This window comes from Pseudoliparis swirei, chromosome 8 (genome assembly GCF_029220125.1).
Source record: "Pseudoliparis swirei isolate HS2019 ecotype Mariana Trench chromosome 8, NWPU_hadal_v1, whole genome shotgun sequence".
In the NCBI taxonomy this organism is placed as follows: Eukaryota; Metazoa; Chordata; class Actinopteri; order Perciformes; family Liparidae; genus Pseudoliparis; species Pseudoliparis swirei.
This window is the reverse complement of record NC_079395.1, coordinates 13,425,804-13,448,216: the sequence shown is the minus strand read 5'-3', so window position 1 is coordinate 13,448,216 and position 22,413 is coordinate 13,425,804. Positions and strand designations below refer to the sequence as shown.

The 22,413-nt window shown below is 40.8% G+C and overlaps 1 protein-coding gene across 2 annotated transcripts; it reads left to right on the top strand.

Moving 5' to 3' along the window:
* Window positions 1–5,701: 5,701 nt before the first annotated feature.
* LOC130198574 (spindlin-W-like) lies at window positions 5,702–10,329 on the top strand. Of its 2 annotated transcripts, none has more exons than XM_056421781.1 (5): window positions 5,702–5,786; window positions 6,376–6,417; window positions 7,217–7,476; window positions 8,049–8,282; window positions 8,796–10,329. In XM_056421781.1, the coding sequence occupies exons 2-5, from the start codon at window positions 6,398–6,400 to the stop codon at window positions 8,999–9,001; spliced, it is 720 nt and encodes a 239-aa protein (XP_056277756.1). In that variant the 5' UTR covers window positions 5,702–5,786; window positions 6,376–6,397; the 3' UTR covers window positions 9,002–10,329. The 2 variants fall into 2 exon arrangements, with proteins under 2 accessions (XP_056277756.1, XP_056277757.1); XM_056421782.1 differs by lacking the exon at window positions 5,702–5,786 and adding an exon at window positions 5,821–6,154.
* Window positions 10,330–22,413: the final 12,084 nt, after the last annotated feature.

Here is a 22,413-nt window from a genome sequence, read left to right as displayed (position 1 = left end):
GTAGCGATGTAACAACTAAAATGTGCTGAGTTGCAGTCTCGCTCCATTCTTCGCTTTCCCGTGAAAACTGAGTGACCTCCACTGAGTTACTGAACGCCTGCTGAGAGCATCATGGAACTGAATGTAACATAAAAAAGACGAAGGAGTCAGCCCATTCCTCCAACATCCAGGCCTTTCTGTTGCTGTGACAACAACAAGGCCCAAACAGCCAGACAGCCTTGTGTCGATGGAACACTGGCTTTCTCTTGAAGACTTTACAAAGCACCGAAACTGACTCTTACCTCACATAAATTGTGTCTGTAAACTAACGTTACCTATATGTGGTGGGATGAATTGAGAGGTCGGGATCGGCTTGTGAGGCGTGGATGCACAAATCAGGACAAGCAGTAACTACAAATTCTGTATTCTTCAAAAGATAAACTTAACTGCGGCAGAAAAGCCGCGACACAAAACAAACAAGTATTTTCTTCAATGTAACATAAACAGTTTCTTTCATCTCGTCCAATCCCTCATGCCAGCTCCTCCAGGGTAATCAGCCATCTCTCTTTCAGCTGTGCAGCAGCCTTGGCCCCGGCTGCTGACTGTGGCAATTGAAGTTCATTAACCAGCTGCCACGATGGGTTGTAGTCTCTGCTGCGACCACTGGGAGGGGATGTGTCTCCCAATGATGACACTTCATCTCGTGACATCACATTGGTCATACTGTTTTAATCCAGAATTGTATTATTCGAAAGAGAAAACTTCAACGAAACTGCTGCTCATAGAAGACAGTACATTTCTCTTTGGGGGTAAAATAGGCCAAATCTAGTTGCTAAGTGTCGCTGAGGCTAACCTGAAAAAAATGACCTTGTTGCCTTTTTGTCCACCCAATGTTCAAGGCAGACATGCAGGACATAAGCCCTCCCTCCCGTTCCCATTCCAAATTTGGACCTGCAACCAATGAGGTCAAATTATGTATTCATCATATTTTATTAATTCTGCTAACATTTCAGTTTCTGTAAATGTCATTCCCCGACATGAAGGTCTAAATGCTGTTGGAATGTTTTCACAGTGCTTTGGGGTCTGGCAGATTTGGGGTACTGAATCATTTATTGTAGTCCACAATGTTTTTCAATTTAAATATGAGTCTAAAAATACTGGAATCGTTTTTTAAACATCCAAACTCTCAAATTGCCAGGTACCCAAGGGCATTCTCTCAGTGGAGTCTCAGATGTGTCAATGAAATGCACTCAATGTGGGTCAACAGCATTTTCACACATTTCAGCATATATGTGTCCAGATGGATGGACACAGTTCATGTGCTCTCTCTGGAGGCAGGCAGATTTGTTTATTAAGATTAATACACATGTGAATGTGTTTGGAATTGTAGCTCATACAATATTTCAAACTATTCAACAACATAAATCAAATAAAAAGACAAATATGGCAAAAAATATAGAAACTTCGATGTTAAATTAAATGAAGAATTATTAATCGTGCAGCTCTTTTAGACTTTCCAACTGTTGTCATGCGAGTCTTTTAGATAATTTATCCATCCACTCCATGTGTGCATATGGAGAGTTTTTCATCAAACAAGTTGTGTCACGACGGTATTAGAGTGGACCCTAAAGCACGACTCAGACAGGAGTCACAAAGAATACTGTCTTTGGTTGGAAACAGGCTGGGTCAAAACCGGGAGATCAGTCGAAGAAGCAAACAAGTCCAAAAAGGGGCAGGGCAGAGAATCAGAGGTCAGAACAGGCAGGTCAGGAAAATACTCTAACGCTGGAGAACTTGGCACGAAAACACAAGACAATCTGGCAGAGGACAAGTGGAAGTGAGGGAGCTAAATAGTGAGGGACTAATGAGGGGATGGGCTGCAGGTGAGAAGGGCGTGAGGACCAGGTGAAGGGAATGAGGGACTAACGAGGGAGTGATCAGAGGCAGGTGAAGGGAGTTGGACTGGCGAGATGGTGTGACAGGATGAAAACAACTATTACAAAAAGGAAGGCGTGGAGCTAAACTGTTACAAGTTGTGTCACTTATGCAGGGTCAACAAAAATGGTAGGACAAGTCTTTTTTTTGGATAAAGATGAAGTTGAGAAGCGCATCAAGAGAAAAATGATCAGCAACAGGTCAGACTCAATGAGTCCAGCTCCACGAGAGTCAACTCAGACTTCAGTTTGAATACGCTGCAGTCACTTCATGTTGGAGATAACACAAGTGGCAACATAATGCATGATATTTTTTAGGGTGTATCTTCTTTCGCGGTGTAAAGATAATGTTACACAACTTCATTTAGGAAGAAAAGTGGTTCACCCTAAAACTTAAATTAAATGATTTCTGGTTTTGACTAAGTATGGAAACGAGAAATATAATTTGAGTGTTATTCTCAATCTGAGAACTTTTTAAAATACAGAGAACTAGACTTTTACTTTACAAAAGTGGTGCATTTAGCAGCTTTTACCACTTTATTTGGGGATCTTGTTGACATGAGAAGTCAATACTGGCATGCATGTACTAATTTTACTGAGGGAAATATGTAGCATTGTTTTTGCACCCATTGTTACCCAAGGACTTTTTGTATTTCTGGAACAACAAAGAGACATTGCAGCGCACCACACATTAAATTGCCCTAAGAATGGAATCTGGTTCCAAAACTTCTTTCCATGATGCACTATGGCGGTTATGTTTTTACCTTTTTCTCAGTTGTAGAGTGTGAGATTTGAAGCAAAGCACCACCAATTGAAAAGAAAAGCATGTGTGGTTGGAAACAAGACACAGAGTTATAAACACCAAGGTCAGCTAATGTATAGCCTCAGGTTAGGTGACCTTTCTTCTGTGAAAATATGTTACAAAGCAAACCATGTTACCATTTGGTCCTCATAGAAAGCAATTGTTGTGTCGGTCAATCGGAGGTTGACCTTGAATGATGACCTTACATTGAACAGCTCTGTCTATAATGCCATAGCCCCCATGTTGTTAGTGTGCGTTGCCAAGTAAACAACAAGGGGGATGCTTCATTTGTTCATATTATAGTGTCCATCATTACTGTGTGTGCACGGTGAGCATGTGTATGCCTAAACTGTACAATTAATTTAAGAGTACAAAAAGATTGGGCAGACTGATGTTGGCCTTCAACACTGAACGTAGACCCTATGTACAACGATGTACAAGGGCGCGAGGCAGATTGTATTCAGCAACTTTAATATTGTAATCTTTAGTATTTAAACAATCTTAAAGTTGGTCTTGAACATACTTCTACTTTCTATTTAAACAATAAAGAAGTATGTCTTACAGTTATGAAAGTCAACATTTAAGAGGTGAAAAATATGTGTCTCTAATTAACTTTAACCTAAAAAGTCAATGTTTTTTTTAAGTATCAGTTTTCGGGGTAGTTTAGTTTGTATTAGAGCATAGGGATTTAGTTACTTTATTATCAGATTACTCTTAGTTGTCATCCAACTGTTAGTGATATTATGTCCTACATATTTTGTGTTACTGTACCGTACTAAATACTGTTCGTGTACCTAATCTTGAAGAGTTGAGTTTTAGCTTTTTAATACATTTGAATGTGATTTTACTTAATACTCAGTATTTTTACACATGTTCTATATTCTTAACATTTAAGCAGAATGAATAACTACATATTACTTATGTCTCTCCTCAGTTTATACAATTAAATTGTTAATACATTAAGGGTTAACATTACCGCAATATACGCAGTAGCTATCACAATATCCAATAACACATAATCAACACATGTGTATGTTAACTTATCTAAAACAATTTGTGTTTTGAAATTGCAAAACATTGTGTACAAAATCAAATCTGTTGAAATGACATTTGTTTGTGTTTTTACTTGACACAATATGTGTTTAAATGTCGCACATCTGTTTTATCAAAACCAGCACATGCTGTCCCCGAACACACTCGCTTGACGTGTTAACATTCTGCACAATGGATCATTTTGACACCTCTAGTTTGCTGCTCATGATAATAATAATGACCACAAAGACAATGGTTTGATGCAAACATCAGATCGGCTTGCCATCTTTGTCTATATGTTGCTTAATTTGTTTTCAGAAAAAGAAATAACCTATTTTTCTTTGTTCTCTGTTTGGTCATAACATATGAATTACATAAGGTGAATACATGTGTCAATGTATTGTCATTGTATACTCAAATTATTTAATTGACCATAAATGGGCAAATAAATGAAATAATTCAAACAAATGCGGGGCTACAATACATGAAGGTTAAGGATTACGCAGTGTGTTCACATCACAGGTGAGTCATACATACGCAGACACACAGGTGGTTTGGCACAAGATAAAACCAAACACTTTCACCCTGAAATAGCAGTCAGACAGGCACCCAAGGGTACTGCATCATTCACTCTCCCCACTCCTTCAGCTGAAGACTGTTAAGAGCCTGTGGCTGAGTCTTTGTGTTTAGTGTGACATCTTGTGGTGGAAATTATCATCTCAGCTCATCTATGACAGCGTTTGAGTATTGAAGCACATCCTGAAGTGTATTTTGTAATAAGTTAAATGGTTGGGCATTGTAAACTATACCTTTCAAAAGTGTCCTGAATACCTTCACTGTACTGAATTGGTGTACAATTACGATGGATTTACAAATGTATCTTAAAGTAATTCATAATAACTAACATACAGTTAAATATGTATCCATCGCCTGTAAATTTACAGTTAACTATAGCGACATATCTAATTTATCAGAAAAAATACAGTATTGTCTATGAAGTTCAGTGTTTCACGATCCATCAACATCATACTGTTGATTATAGGCTAATGTTTCTGCTAGTATGATAGCATATTGTAATAATCAAACTGCTCATAGCCCACTAATATTTGTGGGAGTGACCATGAGATGTTGACATGCTCTGTAACGTTAACCTGCTCGAGCTCAAGTAGCTATAGATAGTTATAGCCAGCAAAGTTAACGTTTGTAAAGTTAAAATTCAAATGACACAGACATTATAAGAAAACAAATTTAACACTATAAATCTCACTTTTGATTTACTGAAGATATTCGAGCTAAAAAGACATAATTTATAAAACATGTAGCTTGCAATTTAATTGTATATACATAGTCTTTCTGCTTGCCTTTCTTTTGTGTTATAAATATAGCTCAGCCTTCAACAATACATATTTGTTCCACATTCAAACTAACGCAGGGTCAAAATTATTTGATTAATATCTTGAAATGTATTTATATTTCCTATAAAGATGTAATGGGGGAAATAAAGATACGGGGGGAAAAAGATACAAGAAACCCTCTAAAAATAATGATTTAGCATTTCCTAACTAATGAGACACTCAAATAATTGAGAGAAACCAATTAATTATTTTTGAAAGAGTTTCTCATTGTAATGACGCACACGATGTGTCGGAAATGGACTTCCGCATCCTCAACGACTTAAGGAGGAACGTGCGCTGCTCTGTGGTGAATACTGGGACATGTAGTTTCAAGGCTTTTGTAAGCTCCACAATATCCTCACCATCTAAAAGAAAATAAAGTGTTAATACAAATATAAAACTGGTCGAAAATACAAAAATCACTGGAATCAATAAAGGTGAATATACGTTGCTCCAAATCACGAGGAATAACCAAGGAAGAAAGTCAAACTGACTACATATCCCAGAATGCTTTGCCAGTGCGAGTTCCTTCTGGTAGCTGTAGTCCACTAACCAGTATCGTTTCCGTGTGTCTACCTTACGTTAGTGTTAGGTGGTGGAATCTGCTCTGTAAAGACAAACACATGTGAAGTTATTACTGCTCAGGTAGGGCGAACATTGTATTATGGCGGCTCCCGCCAACCACACCTTTGAAATCGTCAGTTAACGTCAGTTAACGTCTTTTCTTCAGACGCCCGTTCGCCCGTTAATCTTGAAGCTACAGTCAGGGTACAAACCCGGCGCATACATGGCGATGAAATTCCTTTTGTTCAGCTAGCTAATGTGTAGAAATGCAGGAGAACATATGCCGGAGCTGTTACTCATAAGAAGTGAACCGTCACTGACGTGCTTCGTGACGCTGGCTGTCGGTGTCCGACTTTAGACTCACGGTGTTCTCACATTCTCGACGACATTTATTCAGCTCGTCTCGGTGGAGTTACACATGTCGGTGCCTTTCGCTCGGCCGTAAACAGGTAACCTGTTAGAGCTGCGCGAGGCTCGTTAGCAGTTGTGTTGTTTACATCCGGTTATGCGGCTCTGTTGTCTAATGGTCGTGGTGGAATGAGCTCGGGCAGCAGACCTGCTGATTAACCTTTAAACCGTGTGGCACTATATTAATGAATATATATTAAGGCTAGAGAAGGCGTCAGTTGGTGTGTTCCTGTTGGCTAACTGACTGTGTTGTGTCTCGCAGGGCTGTGTGACTTTATGGAAACATGTCAAAGAAACGAGGCAGGTAAGATCTGAACTCTGACCCAGACGTGTTGTATGAAAGTGTACTTTTCTTTGGACCACGGCAGGACACAGTTTACTGTGGTCTGTGACACCCCTTCAAAAATACTAGCTTTTCAATTGACTTTATTCCAATTCAATTCAGTTTATTTTGTATAGCCCAATATCACAAATTACAAAGTAGCCTCAAGAGGGTTTTACAATCTGTACACATACGACATCCCTGTCCCAGGACCTCACATCGGATCAGGAAGAAAAAAAACTTTCACAGGGAAAAAAGGGAAGAAACCTTGAGGTATCCAGTATTCTCCCTTATATTACAATCACAGCCTAGTGGCTTTAAGCTTAATTAAACATTCTTCTCAAACTGTTTACCATCGTTTATATCATGGGCTTCCTTATTTCAGCACTTAAAGATCAAATCAAATTTAGATTGTGTACAATGAAGAGGTTGTTGGAATACATAATCTATTGTAATGCATCATGTTTGCTGTAATTTGACGGCACCATTGGCTCAGATAAAGCTTCACAATCATTGTTAGCTCCCCTAATTACCCTGGCATGTTCATATGAGTAATGGCATGTGTAGACACACTACGGTAAGGGGGAAGACGACTAAACATGACAGACATTAGTTAAGCTGTAGCATAACATGTGAATATAAAGACATATGACATTTGTGTGCATTTTTATAAAGTCACTGTTTGGGACCCATTTGGCACCCTGGATTTTTCAAAAAGGCCTTTAGGTCTTAAATTATTAGACATAAACTAATATGGACCTCATTCCCTCCGTGTCCATAGGAAGCGTAGCAGTGGAGTACTGGGTGAGAGCTCGGCGCCGACCCTGGGCCCAGACCCGGACAACCTGCTGGGCCGGAGGATTCAGCACAGCTGGAGGGAGAAGGGTAACTTGACCAAGTGGAAAGGCACCGTTCTGGAGCGCCTAACGGTGAACAGCTCTCTCTACATGGTCAAATATGATGGCTTTGACTGCGTGTATGGCATTGAGCTCTTCAAAGACACCCGGGTGTCCAACCTGCTGGTGTTGACAGAGAAAGTCGGTGAGTGTGACATCGTCTGCTTGGATATGCAGATTGTAAAGTGCTGAGAAGTATTTTTTAGCTTGTTGGATTTGGGTAATTACTCTGGTCACACTTGGTGTGTTCCTCTGGGATAACTTTGCCATCAAATAGCACTATTATGGGATGTCTTAAGATTTTCTATGTGGTACATTTCATTGCTAATACTCACTACTGTACTTGTTGTGGTTGACAGTATCATGAAACTCATCACTTATTTGATGCCTTAAGTATGAGTTCAATGTAAAAAGCAAACAAATAATAAAGAAAGTTATGGGTTAACTTTAAAAAATTTCACTTACATTGTGACCACTTTAGCCCAGTTGAATCTGGACTTTTTTTAAAGAGGAATAATTAGTTTTATTGGACATATAAGTCAAACATTCATTCTGGTTAATCTAAAACATTACTCGACTTTAGTGAGCTAATATAAAGCTAACATTAAGCACAACTGATGGAGTTTTTCAGATTCTATCTGTAATATAATATCATTTTAATGTCCTACAATACAGTTTTCCAGTTAACAGGCATTTTAAAGTGTCTTCTTCCCGCAGTGAACAATAAGATCAAGGTGCCTCCCGGCGCGGAGGAGCTGGTGGGCCGGGCTGTGGAGCATCTGTTTGAGAAGGAGGACGGTCAGAAGAACGAGTGGCGAGGCATGGTGCTGTCCCGAGCCCCCGTCATGACCCACTGGTACTACATCACTTACGAGAAGGACCCGGTGCTGTACATGTACCAGCTGTGGGACGACTATAAGGACGGAGATCTACGCGTCCTTCCCGAATCAGGTAAAGTAACAAGAGATTTAGTGTTCGTACGCATAAAACTGTGAATGTTCCATATTTCAGATGGTGGGAGGAAGAGGGCAGGACACATTTACATAGTCAGCATCGTGAAACACTGCAATCTGTATGCTGCCTTCTGCTGCTTTTTTCTGAACATAATTAAGAGAGTTTGTTCTATTATGTAAACTTGAGACGATTCTATGGTCAACGAATTTGATGTAGTGATACCAACAATTTGGGAATTCAATTTGAAGAGTTTGCTAAACACTCACGGTAGGGAAAGAGGCACGTGTCACACACGTCTTATGAATATTTAAGTTCAGTTTCCTGAAAAGTGGACGAGAGGCCTTGTTGGTGTTTGAGAACATTGCATTTCAAACAGGTATAAATCATGAAATGCGTTGAGGTTAATGACGACGATACATTGATACAGCATTGTAAAAAAAACAATGAAACAATAATTTACTGGCCCCTGTTGCATTGTACTTATTTTTGTATCATCTGTCCGTCACCCAGAGAACAAACATCTGCTGCCAGCAGACAGGAAGCCAGGTGAGGAGCCAGAGAGCCTTGTGGGTAAACAGGTGGAGTACGTCACAGATAACGGTCTGAAGAGGACGGGCTTGGTCATCTACCAGGTCCCAGCGAAGCCCACAGTGTACTATATCAAATATGACGATGACGTTCACATCCACGTCTACGACCTGGTGAAGACCACCTAGGACCGACTGGGATCACCTCCGGCCGACGACTCCTCTGACCGGCCAGTCGCTCGTTGCCTGTGAAAGTGTTACACGTTTCGGCATGTGCCGGAGATCTTGTCTTTCATTATTTTTCGGCCTCCGGTGGTTTCTCTCATTCTCACATCACCAGACATTTATTTTGGGGATTCTCCGTGTTGACGGCACAATGAGTACGATGTGTCGGCAGCCAGTTTGTAAACAACCCCCCGGCTCAACGAGGGTTTCGGCGCCGGTTCGTTCTCCTTCTGAAACGTTTTTGTCGGCTCGATATTGCAGGAGCTGTTCAACGCCGTGTCGGACATCTTTGTAGCTTGTAGCTTCCTCTGGGTGCAATCTGATACCTGGTCGCTATGTTTTTTTTCGAGGTTGATGCCCAGAAATCTTCCAAAACACAGCAGAATGAAGAGAAAGAAGAACATTCAGGCAAGGGGAAGCAGCGTGTGTGTGCAGATACAGACGCCGCCACACACTGCTAAGGGGTCATCGGTGACGATTGGGAGGGGTTATTTTTTATTTGAGTCCATACATTATGTTTAAGGATTATCCTACTCATTGTGCCTTTAAGGTAACTTTAATGTATGACTTTTAAGTCCTCTTCAATGTAAATAAAGCAGGTCTGAGACCGGTTGTATCGCCCAGCAGATGAAATGAAGCGAGGCTTTTGTTTCGGTTATTTCAAACTTGTATATTGAAACTTTCAAACTCCCAAATCATACTTTTTGTAAGCTACATATCAAAATCTAAATAATTCTTCATTCTTGCCTTTACTTCTGTTTCACTCATATGTTTCACTTTTATATGTCTGTGCTATTTATTTCTCTTGGAATATCTGGCTGTGTTTCTGGTAACTTCGCCTGCTGTACTTTTATCTGTCTCTGGGTCGGCCTCCGCTTGTTGCATAGAGGTCATATTCATTTGATCCGTGCGCCAATTTTACGGTTTTTAAGTGTTTGATTGATGGGACTTGACCGTCTCACATTTTAGAAATCAAACACAGATTCTTATAAAAATAGTGATTTATCGTATTTCTGTTTCATAATGCAAACTGCAATTTTTTTACATTATGATCATTTAAGGAAAATACCGATGTTGATGTTGAGTTGTTTCAACGGTGTTTGTGCTTCACACTATGTACTTCAAATTGACAATTTTGGAACTAATTCTGTTATGTCAAATGTACTGATGTAATGTGAAATATTCAAAGCCACAGAATATTGTTCTTTGTGACCCATAATAGGTTTTGTTCTGTTCTGTGTATATAACTGGAGACATTTCTATGAACTTGAAACAAAGCTGCTTGAAAATTATTTCCCTCGTGTTATTGGTACATGCTTTATGTGTTCCTCCATGGTGGAAAGTACATACATTAATTCACGCAAATAATAAGCACATTCATGAGATAAGCATATTTTTTACCCTGTGATTGTACCGTCTGAGGAGATTTGATAGTGGTTATTTAATGCTATAATTTATAATCCAAGGCTCTGACCTGCAGTATTGTGTCTAACTACATACATATTGCCGGTATAGTGGCACAATTGATCCAATCATAATGTACTTTTATTTTAATTAAATGTCCTACATGTGTATATTGACCATGTAACTGAGGGGACATTCCCCTCTGTAATTGCTTTATGAGAGCCGTTGCTCCTTGATTTTACTTGACATGGTGACTTAACACACAGGGAATAGTTGCTATAGACATTTTGTCAAAGATAAATCCAGTGCTTTTTCTTTCCCATTAAGCATCTTCATCTTTCAAATGCAGTGCATTTTTTCCTCCAACTCCTCGAAACGCTGTCTCGTGTTACGAGAGCTGCAGACATTGCACTATATATAATATCTTGTATGAGACGGATTTAACATCCTACTTCGCTCTCAGCGAGAAGAAGTTCCCTAACTCGGATCAGCGAACTCCTCCAGGTGTGACTGTCACAACACCTTTGATTGCTTAGGAAGCGTTCAGTCAACCTCCCTGCGTAAATACATGTACAAACTAGAACGGGCACTCGGTAGAGCGCATACCTTCGCGTATCACAAGATTGGGCATTGAATTATGAACATGTTGGCATTATTTGCATGCCAATTGGATTACAATTGACCGTGCTATAGTAAAAAGAAGATGTTGACCTCTGCATGACCTTGACCTTTGACCCGATTGATCCCAAAATCTAATCAAATGGTCCCCGGATAATAACCAATCATCCCACCAAATGTCATGCGATTCAAGAAGATTTTGTCTTTTTCATGACCGTGACCTTTGACCCGATCGATCCCAAAATCTAATCAAATGGTCCCCGGATAATAACCAATCATCCCACCAAATTTCATGCGATTCGGTTCAATACTTTTTGTGTCATGCGAGTAACACGCATACAAATAAATAAATAAATACACGGCGCTCAAAACATAACCTTCCGCATTTTCAATGCGAAGGTAAAGATATCGAGTCACGTTGGATTTGAAAGACATTCCCAGTTCCAGCCTGCAGTGCAGGTTGATGTCTGCATCCGCAAAACAAGAACAAGCCGAGTGAGTTCATTGTTTGAGGTGTTTTTAGCTCTAACCTTTTCATGCTAGTGGCCTGTGTGTCGCGTCAGAAACTAACAGACACACCTCCTGTCTTTTTATCTAGCTCATTAATTAAACGTTTAGATTTTGACATCGACTTCCGCGATTACTCGTGCGTCAAAAGCTATTTTGAGGGGCTTCGACAATAATGGTTAAAAACAGTTGATTACACATAAAATACGTGTAACAAGAAGAAAAAGACATTAGTGTTGTGTGTCATGCTTTAAAAGGTTAAGTAACGAAGGACGTAGTTTCCCTAAATGGCATCGCTCTGGCTCAGCTGCTTCACTTTTTGTGCACCTATTTTAATCAGATTCCTGATTAGCTTCTTTATTTAAAGGCCCAATACAATCAGAGGGACGGGAACTATTAACTTCCACGGTTGATGATTTAGTGTCAGAATCATTTAAACGTCTGTTTATTTATACAGCAGGAGACACAATGTCGAAGCTAAATATTGCCATAACCCTTATTGATTACTTTGTAATTCTCATAAAGTGGGCTATTAAAGATGAAAAGATGACATTGACAAAAGGCCGATATTTTCAAGTGACTATCTCTCCCCTATTTTCTGAAAGCAGCCGTCGTCTGTCCTACCGTGCTGTTCATTTTTTTGATCATCAACAAAAAGATATTAGAGATGACCCTGCTTAGATAGTAGTAATCATTTAATGCCAAGCACAATCTACCATCAGGTGGAGCTTCTGTGTCATCGGAGGGTTGATGAGTGTCTGCTCGTCAGCTGTCAGGCCCTCTGATGACGAGCAGACGCCTGCTCTGCCACACATGGAGCCGACTGCCTCTCCCTCCCCCAGAGTCCCTCCGGGGGGCCGGGGTGCTGGCGCCAGGTGCCAGAACAGACAGCGGGGGGAACAGTTGGCAGAGCGTCACGCCAGGCTTGGTGCCCAGATAGTAATGACAACGAGGACGGGAGCACATGCATCACACCAGCTCTGTGCTCTTGAGAATGTGTGTGTGATGCGTCGTGTCACCTGTTGTGCACTTCCTTTTACACATCCGCTGCTATTTTCTATCGTTTACTTTCTTTGTGAAACCATCAGCCCGGACTCATGATTGCTTTCATTGTGCAGACAGGTATTTCACTGTGAAGCCATCTCTTCTTACAAGGTGTAGGAGCTTTGATTGTTTTTTATCAAGGCAAAACGAGATTAACACATCGCCGTATGAGCCTCGTTATGTCCGAGACGTGTGATTCTGTCCTTTGGGGCCAGACGACTGGACAGCGATGTAACCTGTTCCTTTGATGCCTCTTGATGAACAATGGGTCAGTATGCAGTCAGAGTGAACTACAACATGGTCAGAATCACTCCTGACCATCTCAGTAGTTTGTATATAGCTTCTTTCATACATTGTTATTATGTTCTGTGGTGCTAGTTGTGGTTTAGAGCTGTTTATGATCTCTGTGAGACCGAAAGCACAACGCTATCTATACACTTGTATGAAAAATAAATATGTGAAAGGTTTTAGCACAATATTTGTCTGTGAGTTACGTTATTACAGGACCTTCTGCGGAAACCTTGAAACTTTGTCTGCATTCTCATTGGCCAATAAACAAATGCACTTGACTCTTTTGTGTTGCTTAGCAACGCAAGCCAGTCCCTGGTTTTTATATATGAAAAACCAGCATGCCGCCAATCTGGAGACCTACAGGGTGCAGTGTGAATGAGACCAGCCACAACGCATATTTAATTAAACATAGCAAGCTTTTCTGAGTGAAAAGGGCATTGTCTGTTATTAACGGGGGATAATGACATGATTGATTTCTACATGGAGTGTCAGCGGAGGTAAAGATGCCTTGTTATTCAAATGTATCTTACATGTTGGGTTCACGTCAGCTTTGTATTGTAATGACGATAAATCAAACAATCATTACCTTGCATTCATCAGATAACATTTCCATAAATATAGTGCCTTTATTAAGATTGTGCTCTTTTCCATTAGCGGTGTGCTTGACTTCTCAGCATCGTTTGCCTTTGTAACAGAAATGAGGATCCTGTCAGGTCACTCAGGTATCGGGAGGGAGGGAGAGGCAGATAAAGTACATGGTGTTTCAAACAAATAATGTCTGAAGCCTCAAGTCTTGATTTCCTTTTCATCCAATTTTTTTATATTCCCATTTTCTGAGAAATAATTGTGCTCACCTCCACTGGTTTTTATATCTTGAAGCACAGCTGGAAGAAAATTGCACATACTGCAGATGCATCATGATTTTAAGTCATGTACATCTGAGTCGGTTACTATAGATTTTTCGGTTTGGAATACATTTGCTGATATGTGAATATGGCATCAGAGCATTAGACTTCTTAGTGAGTAGTGACTCTATAGATATCTTTCTATATTTGCTCATGTCTGATATTAATCAAAGCTCATAAAAGACCGAGCTCTGCATCCACACTGTGAGCGGAACAAAAGCGTCTGTGAAGTGTAAGAAAAAGAAGAAAAAAATGACAAAACTGAATGGGTACTGTGTATAAGAGACTCATTCCCTAATTACTTCTGATCCTAATGGGCCCTTAGCACTGCCACTATGTGCAGTCTTTAAAACAAGGTGTTAATCCCCATGCAGGGAGTCAGGTCAGCCTCACAACACTTCTTTAGATCATGAGGATATTTGCCTGCTTCGTTGATTCTGTGATATCTTCAACATTTGGTGGCATTGAACTGAAGTTGCATGCATCCATGTATTCTCAAACCACTCAGAGGACCTCTCCTGCTGGTTGCACTTGGTTCACCTGGTCACTCAAAACTCATATATAGGAAACTACCTCACTATGGGAAGCAAATGCTATCCACTGTCCATTACAGAGACGGGGGCATGCAGCCACTCTGGTCCACAGAGGGGTTTAGACCACTCTTATTGATGGTTGACGTGTATTTCTTCCTTTAAGTGCTCAACGTGTTGGACCCAGTGTGAAGTAAAGCTTTCTGGAGCCAGTCATCTCATCTAACAGGAGTAATACGTTTGAGTGGAGAATGGAGAGTGTTTTTTTCTTCTTCTTTGAGATTTCCCAGCACCTGGTGTGTGATGTAGTGTCCGTGTTCATTTAATGCTGCCACGTTGATGCTGATGTGAGGAAATGCAGAAACGCGGAAAAGTTTTACCTCCAGGTTTTATTTCCCCAATATATGAAGCTCAAAATGCAGATTAATTAATGAACAATTATTATTTAAAACCGATGCAAATATTACAGTTTCTCCCAGAGGTTCTCATTGTTTCATGAGTAGCATTGCTTATATGATCGCAATTTTCCGAGTAAATAAAATGTTGTAAATAAAGGACCAGTCACAGGGGCATGCAGGCAGGGATCAATCAGAACATTTAAAGTCCATTTTAAACGGCAGGTTACATATTGTTGAAACAGGAAACATCAGTTACAATGCCAACATTGAAATGTGAACGCATCCTGAACTGAAGAGCCTTGCAGGTTAAAGCGGACGTGGACTGAAGAGCACTGCTTGTGCTGAGAGGTAGACTGGGACTTGTTGGTCTTTGATCAGCTTCACAACAAAATCACTAGTCTTCCACTCAGCACCTCCATCCCTTTCCCAAAGAATCTTCTCCTCTTGGTTTGAAGCTCCTCATCCACTGCTTCAATCTGTATTAAAAGAAGAAGAACGAGTTGTAACACCACAGAGCACAGATATTCTTATTATCTTCCCTCCCCTGTTAAACATCATATATTGATTTTCCATCGTCACCCAGAGATACAGAGCATTTCAGGATATACATGTGCCACAGGTGTTGCAGAGCACCCAGTGGCTCCTGGTGTGTCGACAGGTGGTGAACCTCAAATGTCGGAGATGGAAACACTACATGCAATTCTCATCTCTGTGTTTTCCTGAACCCATTTCTCTCTGAAGCCTGTTGACATTCCATCTCTCTTTTGTTGTTGTAATGCCAACCTTTCAGCTCCTCTCAAAAGAGGGAGACTGGAGGAGGAGGAGAAGGAGGGGAGGAACAGAGAGGATCACAGCACTTAGAATAAACGTTGTTCACCATATGCAACGAACAGAAACCCCAAGCTGTGCACAATTTGCAATTACACCCCATTTAGAATGAGAAAATGGAAATGAGAACGCAGGCCGTCAACTCAGTGATATGTGCTTTCTTTCCAATAAGTCTCATTTGGACTGGAAGAGAAAAAGGGAGAGAAAAGAGACAGATAGATTGTCCTGCATCTCCAGTATGTTTCTGAGCTGGTAGCTATGCAACAAGACTGGGAGTCAGTGGAAGAGGGGGATGGGAAGATGGGGACAGTTTAGTGAGAGGAAGGAAGCAAGGACGGAGGGAAGGGGGGTCTGTTAGTGTAAACTCGAGAAAAAAGGAGTGCTGGGCAGAGACAGCACTCTATTTAGACCAAGAGGAGACCCACGAGGAGATAATCAATTCCATTTACTGGAGCCATTTTAATAGTGTTGATTTAAAACAATTGACTTATTTAGCTGTTGCTCTTGCAGGCTCACATTGAGGCATCTCCTCTCAAAAACCGTCCATTAGGTTTCCAAGCAGCAGGGACATTTGAATGCTGACCATTAGGTTTTCTTCATATTCACAGGACGTCTCAACATGATATAAAATGTAAGCTATAAAAGCGACACATAAACCTGTTGTTCGGTCCAGAGCGGAGCTCAAGAGAAAGCGGCTCTCATCGTGGGAGCTGTCCAGAGCCTCGGTGCTGAATGACGCCCTACTTCCTCCACGTCCGTCTCCTCGTCAGCATCTCGCCTCGACTTCGGCCCGGGAAAAAAAAAAACTGCCACCTGTTGCTGCACCGAAGTTTTCTCTCAGGAGGTTGGAAAGCCAAAAGACCTCTGATACGTGACACGCTCAATGTGCAGCGACCCTGCTCCTCATCTAAAAGTAAGGTCAGATATCTCCTTTTCTCTCTCAAATCACGGCAACATGACGACATGATAAACATCCCCCCCCCCCACACACACACACACACACACACCACCACCTCCCAGGCAAGGGGATTGTTATTTAATTTCCAGTGTAGACGTCGTCGGGATTTAAACATCTATTCGTGTTTTCCTTTAATGACACAGAGGCTATTATTATTATTTATTTATTTTGTTGCTTCATCATATTAGTTTTTTTTATCGTGAAGTGCAAACGAGAGCACAGGTTGTGGAGCGAGAGGCATTGCACACATATGCACATTTTTACATTGCATATCCTAACATTGCATTCGCTTGACACAAGGAGCAGGACAAAGGCTGCAAGTGGAGGACTTACCCTCGAAGGAAACAACAGGTGATGCAACACGATGCTACGGCGCGTGGGCTGGAGGAGTAGACACGGCCGCGTCTCTCTGACTGTTGGGCTTGCTGTTCAAATCAGCCACGATCTGGGGCTGGTGCGCCCTCCCATCCGAGCTCCACGTACTGGTGATCATGACGTTACTGGGTAGGCTGGAGGAAGATGGATCAGCGTGTTTATATACGTCTGCTGCCCGGAGAAGACAGGGAGGAGGCGGGACGAGTGACGACTGCAAGGGGAGGCCAATTGACGCGTTTTTTTTCTCCCTCTCCTCCAGACCTTGTTAAGGGTGCGGCCCAAACCAGCAGCCAATTTGCCAAATTATATTATATGAAGGTTTTGGATGCATATGAATAAAACATGTGTAGGTTTAGGATGTTTTGTTGATACCTTTTTATTTGGTTAAATCAATGCCGTTTTCTAACTTTATGTCAGCGCGTAAATTGCAATCTAAACGAGGAAATATAACACAGGCACACACACACACACACACACACACACAACAGAGAGAGAGAGAAATACAAATTAAATTGAAATGTGTCCCGAGCGTGGAACATACTGAGCACCATGGGGTGAGGAACTCAGAAGTAATTGAATTAAACCTGAATCGTGCAGATCAAGATTATGCATCCGTTTAATTGGTGAGGGAAGAGTGACGTGCTACATACCTTTAGGGCAGTGGACATTTTAATTGGTCAAATTAATTGCTTTGGAAAAACCGGCTTGGCTGAATACAATTTAATTTATCTTCATGAGCAGATACATTCACACGTTGAGTTAGATTTACCCGAATTGATCTTTTTTAGATTAAATAAATTGTTGACATTTTAACAAATCTGTTTGCTTTGAGCTCACATGAAACACAAACTTCACACACATAACCACTGGGACAAAAGACAAGTGGCAACCACTTAACATCACCGTAGCCAACAATAAAACCTTCATGCGCCACATCCTAATACAAGGTTAACTAGAATGGGCACTCGGTAGAGCGCATACCTTCGCATATCACAAGATTGGGCATTGAATTATGAACATTTTGGCATTAATTGCATGCCAATTGGATAAAAATTGACCGCGCTATGGAAAAAAGAAGATGTTGACCTTTTCATGACCTTGACCTTTGACCCGATCGATCCCAAAATCGAATCAAATGGTCCCCGGATAATAACCAATCATCCCATCAAATTTCATGCGATTCGGTTCAATACGTTTTTAGTTATGCGAGTACCACGCATACAAATAAATAAATAAATACACGGCGATCAAAACATAACCTTCCGCATTTTCAATGCCAAGGTAATCAAGCATTCCCAAGAGTCTCCATCAGCCTCATCATGTACACCATGTTATACATTTCAGTGTCTTGTGGATAATAGAACAACTAATTTGTGTCTAAATATTTGACATTCTGTTTTTTACCTCCTTATTTAGTTTTATGCTTGTATAGGGAGTGATTTAAATGAGTGATTGTTGTACTTTGAAGAGTTTGACTTTAGTATTATTGGTATAATACCATTAGATGTATCTTCAAGTTTAGCAATGAGTATTTTCATAGAGTCCACAGAGGTGATCCATCTGGGCTTCATGACTCTGCTGCTCCTCGCTCATCTGAAAGGAAATGCTGATGAAATGTAAACATTTTTGGTCCATGTAAGGATTGGATAATCTCCTTGTGAATTAGAATTCACAATTATAATAACCACCAACAAGCCAGGGGTTATTAAGAAGCTTTTAGACACTTGGTATCTGCCTTATGATGAGGAACCATTCATGTCAAAATAATGAAATGCTGTCCCCATGCAGCCAATGACTGGAAAACTATTACAAAAGAAACCTGTTCATAATTCCATGTAAGTGTTATGGTTACTTGTTCCCAAGTCTACATTTTAGAGCTCCATAATGTTTACACTTTGACTTGAAAATATAAAAAATATTCTTAAATTCTCTTCACACCTTATCAAAGTCCCCTGGGTGTTGTGTCGTTAGTATTCAGTTCATGGTAAAATGCAGAAACAACGAAGCAACTATTCGTATTTACAAGGATGAACATTTTTATTAGCAAGGACTAAAACTGGAACCCATTTATTTTATGTAAGGAATCTGTTTGTTTGTTTGTCCGTAGCATAAAGTAAGAACCACTCATCTGATCTATGTTATACAACGTGTACGCCAAAGGGAGTGTTTTGTTGAATAAGGTGTCATTTGGACACACTTTCAATCCATGGTTGGTTCAATATTAATACATTTTTAATAAACCAGGGAACATGGGTGGATTCTAGCGACATGCAGACGCTCATTGACTGCAATTCACTTTTTCTGCGGGATAACTTTACGACCAAACTTTTCTTCACTTCCCTGGGGTCCAGGAGCACGAGCAGTAGCCTCCACAGGAACGGCATGCAGCACTCTGCCGATGGAAAAAAAAAAAAAAATTTAGAAGAGTAATAACTTTGCCACCGGCATCTTGAGCGGGGCCCGGCTGTCTCTGCCCCACAGTGACCTCTGCTCTGCACTTTGCTCACAACCACACCACCCTGTACCCCCCCCCCCTTGCTATTACTGTTAGCTCTGTCAGCATATATATATACTCTGATACACTCTAAATGGGTTCATAACTTAGTTAATTATAAAACCAGTGTTTCTGACCACCATTAACTGCGACGTTGGTGTGTTTTGGGGCGGATTTAGTGATTTGACGACTAAACATCAGACTCTATAGTTGTTGTGGGCCCTTTTAATTCTCGGCACCAGGCTGTTGCCTCATCTGTTTCTTTCCCGTGGACCAAAGTGCATTTCACTACTTAATGACTCGAATCCCTCAATCGAATTCATGTACACTGCAATAGTATTAACCAATTAATGATCACAGTCGGGCTTGTCACAGTGTGGCTGTGGAGGAACACCCAATCAAACCCAGTGGATGACAGCAAAGGGGCTGCTGGTGAGTGAGGAGTGTCTATTTGTGAATAACGCTCATGAGTGACCCCCCCCCCCCCCCCCTGTGCTCTAAAAAAATGACAAAAGAAGCCTGGGTGGCTGCAGCCATTAGTTCTCACAAAAGCCTTGTTCCTTTGATACCTCTGTAGGCCGTTTATCAATACAACTCAAGAGTCTGGCTTATGAAGGAACCTGGGGGAAGATCCTGCTCTCTGTGTTGTGAGGCTTTAGTTGTATCACGAACATCACACTCCGTGCCTCTTGATAGAAACATCAGGGGGTTGAATTATGCATATTAGCAATCCCCCTCTGTCCTACTGTCTGCTTTCAGGGCTTAATGTTAACATCTGCCCACCGAGAGCCACAGATGAGCTGGAAGACTGTTGAATGTCTTCCAATCAGGTGATTTATCTGATCACTATAATGGGCTATGCATGTTATTTCGATGACATTATAATGGAGGCTGAAGGGGAGAAAAGCTCAGGCTCTCTGACGTTCAGAGGAGCTGAGTCACAGAGGACTACACCTGATTTTCATCACACTGAAAAAGACTTTACAAAAAAAGACCTTTCATGTGTTCAGTCCACCTTAGCAGTATTAGACATTTTCTGATATCTGTAAATTGTAACCAAACCACAGGAGCGGAAGCATTTAAGATTCATTTTTTGCATGTAGTTAGATCCCTAAGCAGTTATTTACACTGATGAAAATCCATTTTATTTGAAGGGACAATGCATAGAATGAACATAAGCTATCATGTAAATGTGGCGGATTTAGCCATACAGGCTCATTTAAATCTGTAGCCTCTCTGTAAATTGACAGCGTTAAACATACAATACCTCATAAAGGTGCAAGGGGGAGTTTGGTTAGACCACAGGCACAGGCAGAGGTGTTGGGAGGCGGTGGGCATTTATAATTGTTTGTGCTCTGGGTGAAATTAGTGTGGCTAGGACTCGTAATATGATTAGCAGACTTGCAGGCAACAAGGTGAGGCCACAGGATGTTTGGCAGCCATTCAAATCTCAAATGTTTCAAGCGTAACTGAGGATACAATGAAACCAGATACACAAATGTGGGATGTGTTCTGCATAGCTTGTTAAAAAGACAGTCAGGGCCGGATACTCCTTTAGTGAGTGTTACATCTGATTATCACCGTCACGGCCTCATGGTTAAGGCTGGCAGGATGGGTGTGGCAGCAGCAGTCTAGGGTCTGCTCATAGGATGGCGCCCTCTGGGGGTCACTTTGAAACTTTGGAAAAACAGGTCAATTGGGTGGAGAAATATCAAATAAAGACAGATTATTGTGTGTGATTAAAAGATGTGAATTATTCGCTATGGCTTTCACAATCACTAGAACCTATGGCTTTACAGTAGAATGATCCCACTAACAAATAGATATGAAGATATGATCATGTCCCTAAACAGAACACAGGTATGCCATAATTCAGATAAACTTCTTTTGGGATATTCTGACATCACAATTGAATTGTTTCTGTTCAGTCAGAACTAAACATGGAGGAGCAGCGTTCAGTATTTCTGCTCCACATTTCTGGAATAAGGTCCCTGAAAGCTGCAGGTCTGCTGAGACCCTCAGAGACCCTCAGCTCCTTAATCCAGAATGAAGACTTTCGCGGTTGCCTTTAATTGAACAGGATTCTAGCATATCTATCCAGGTGTGTATCCAGCGCAATTCAGGAATTAAACGGCGACTTGAATACACATGTTGTATGTTAGCTCAGCCCATGTTCTGCACAGTTAATTAATAAATGAGATAAACCGAGAACAACAGCTCATTACTTGATAAGTTCCTGTATACTTCATGGTCGAGTGTAGTGAGACTCGACAGTCTTGTCAAGTGATGACTCGTTCGTGGTAGAGTAGTGAGGTAATTATCCACATGAGCTATAGATTTAGGTTTCTTTGTGCGGTGGTGTGTCAAGGTTCATTTCACTTGATGTCTGGTAATCTTAGGCTCTGGCTGGTTAGTGGTCATGTTCATCTCAGCAGTGGTGTAGTGCAGGATGACCTGCATTAATTATTATTACTTATTCTTTAGTGGCCCACCCTCTTCTCAATCTCCATTTACACACATATTTGTTGTTTGAGAGAAGAATTTAGATTATTTTTTACATTCTAAAAATAATGTAAGAAATTACATATTTTTAACAGTTGTAAGGAATATGGATGTTGGTTGTTGTTGGTTTTGTTTAAATATGCAAAGATAACCAATAGCTAGTATGTGCAGTCAGCCTCCTTGAGTTCCTCAGCTCCTTGGTACTGAAGTAAAGCTCCCAACCGTCAAATTCAGCCATTTATGTTTTTCCCCTCAAACTAACTGGCAATTTGATCCCTGACGACACAGATGTCCGTGACACCAACGTCATTATACTATCGGCTCATTAGCCTGGTGGGAGAAACCCAACATCAGGTATCTTCCACAGAGATAAACAAAACATACATTTTCGACCCGTCAATATTTTGTAAATAATGAATTCATAACCATATTTTTTTTCGGAAAAGCTCATTTTAAAAAGTTCTGTGGATGTTTTATTTCATTATTATATGTCCACATAAAAATGTTCAATCAATACGAGCT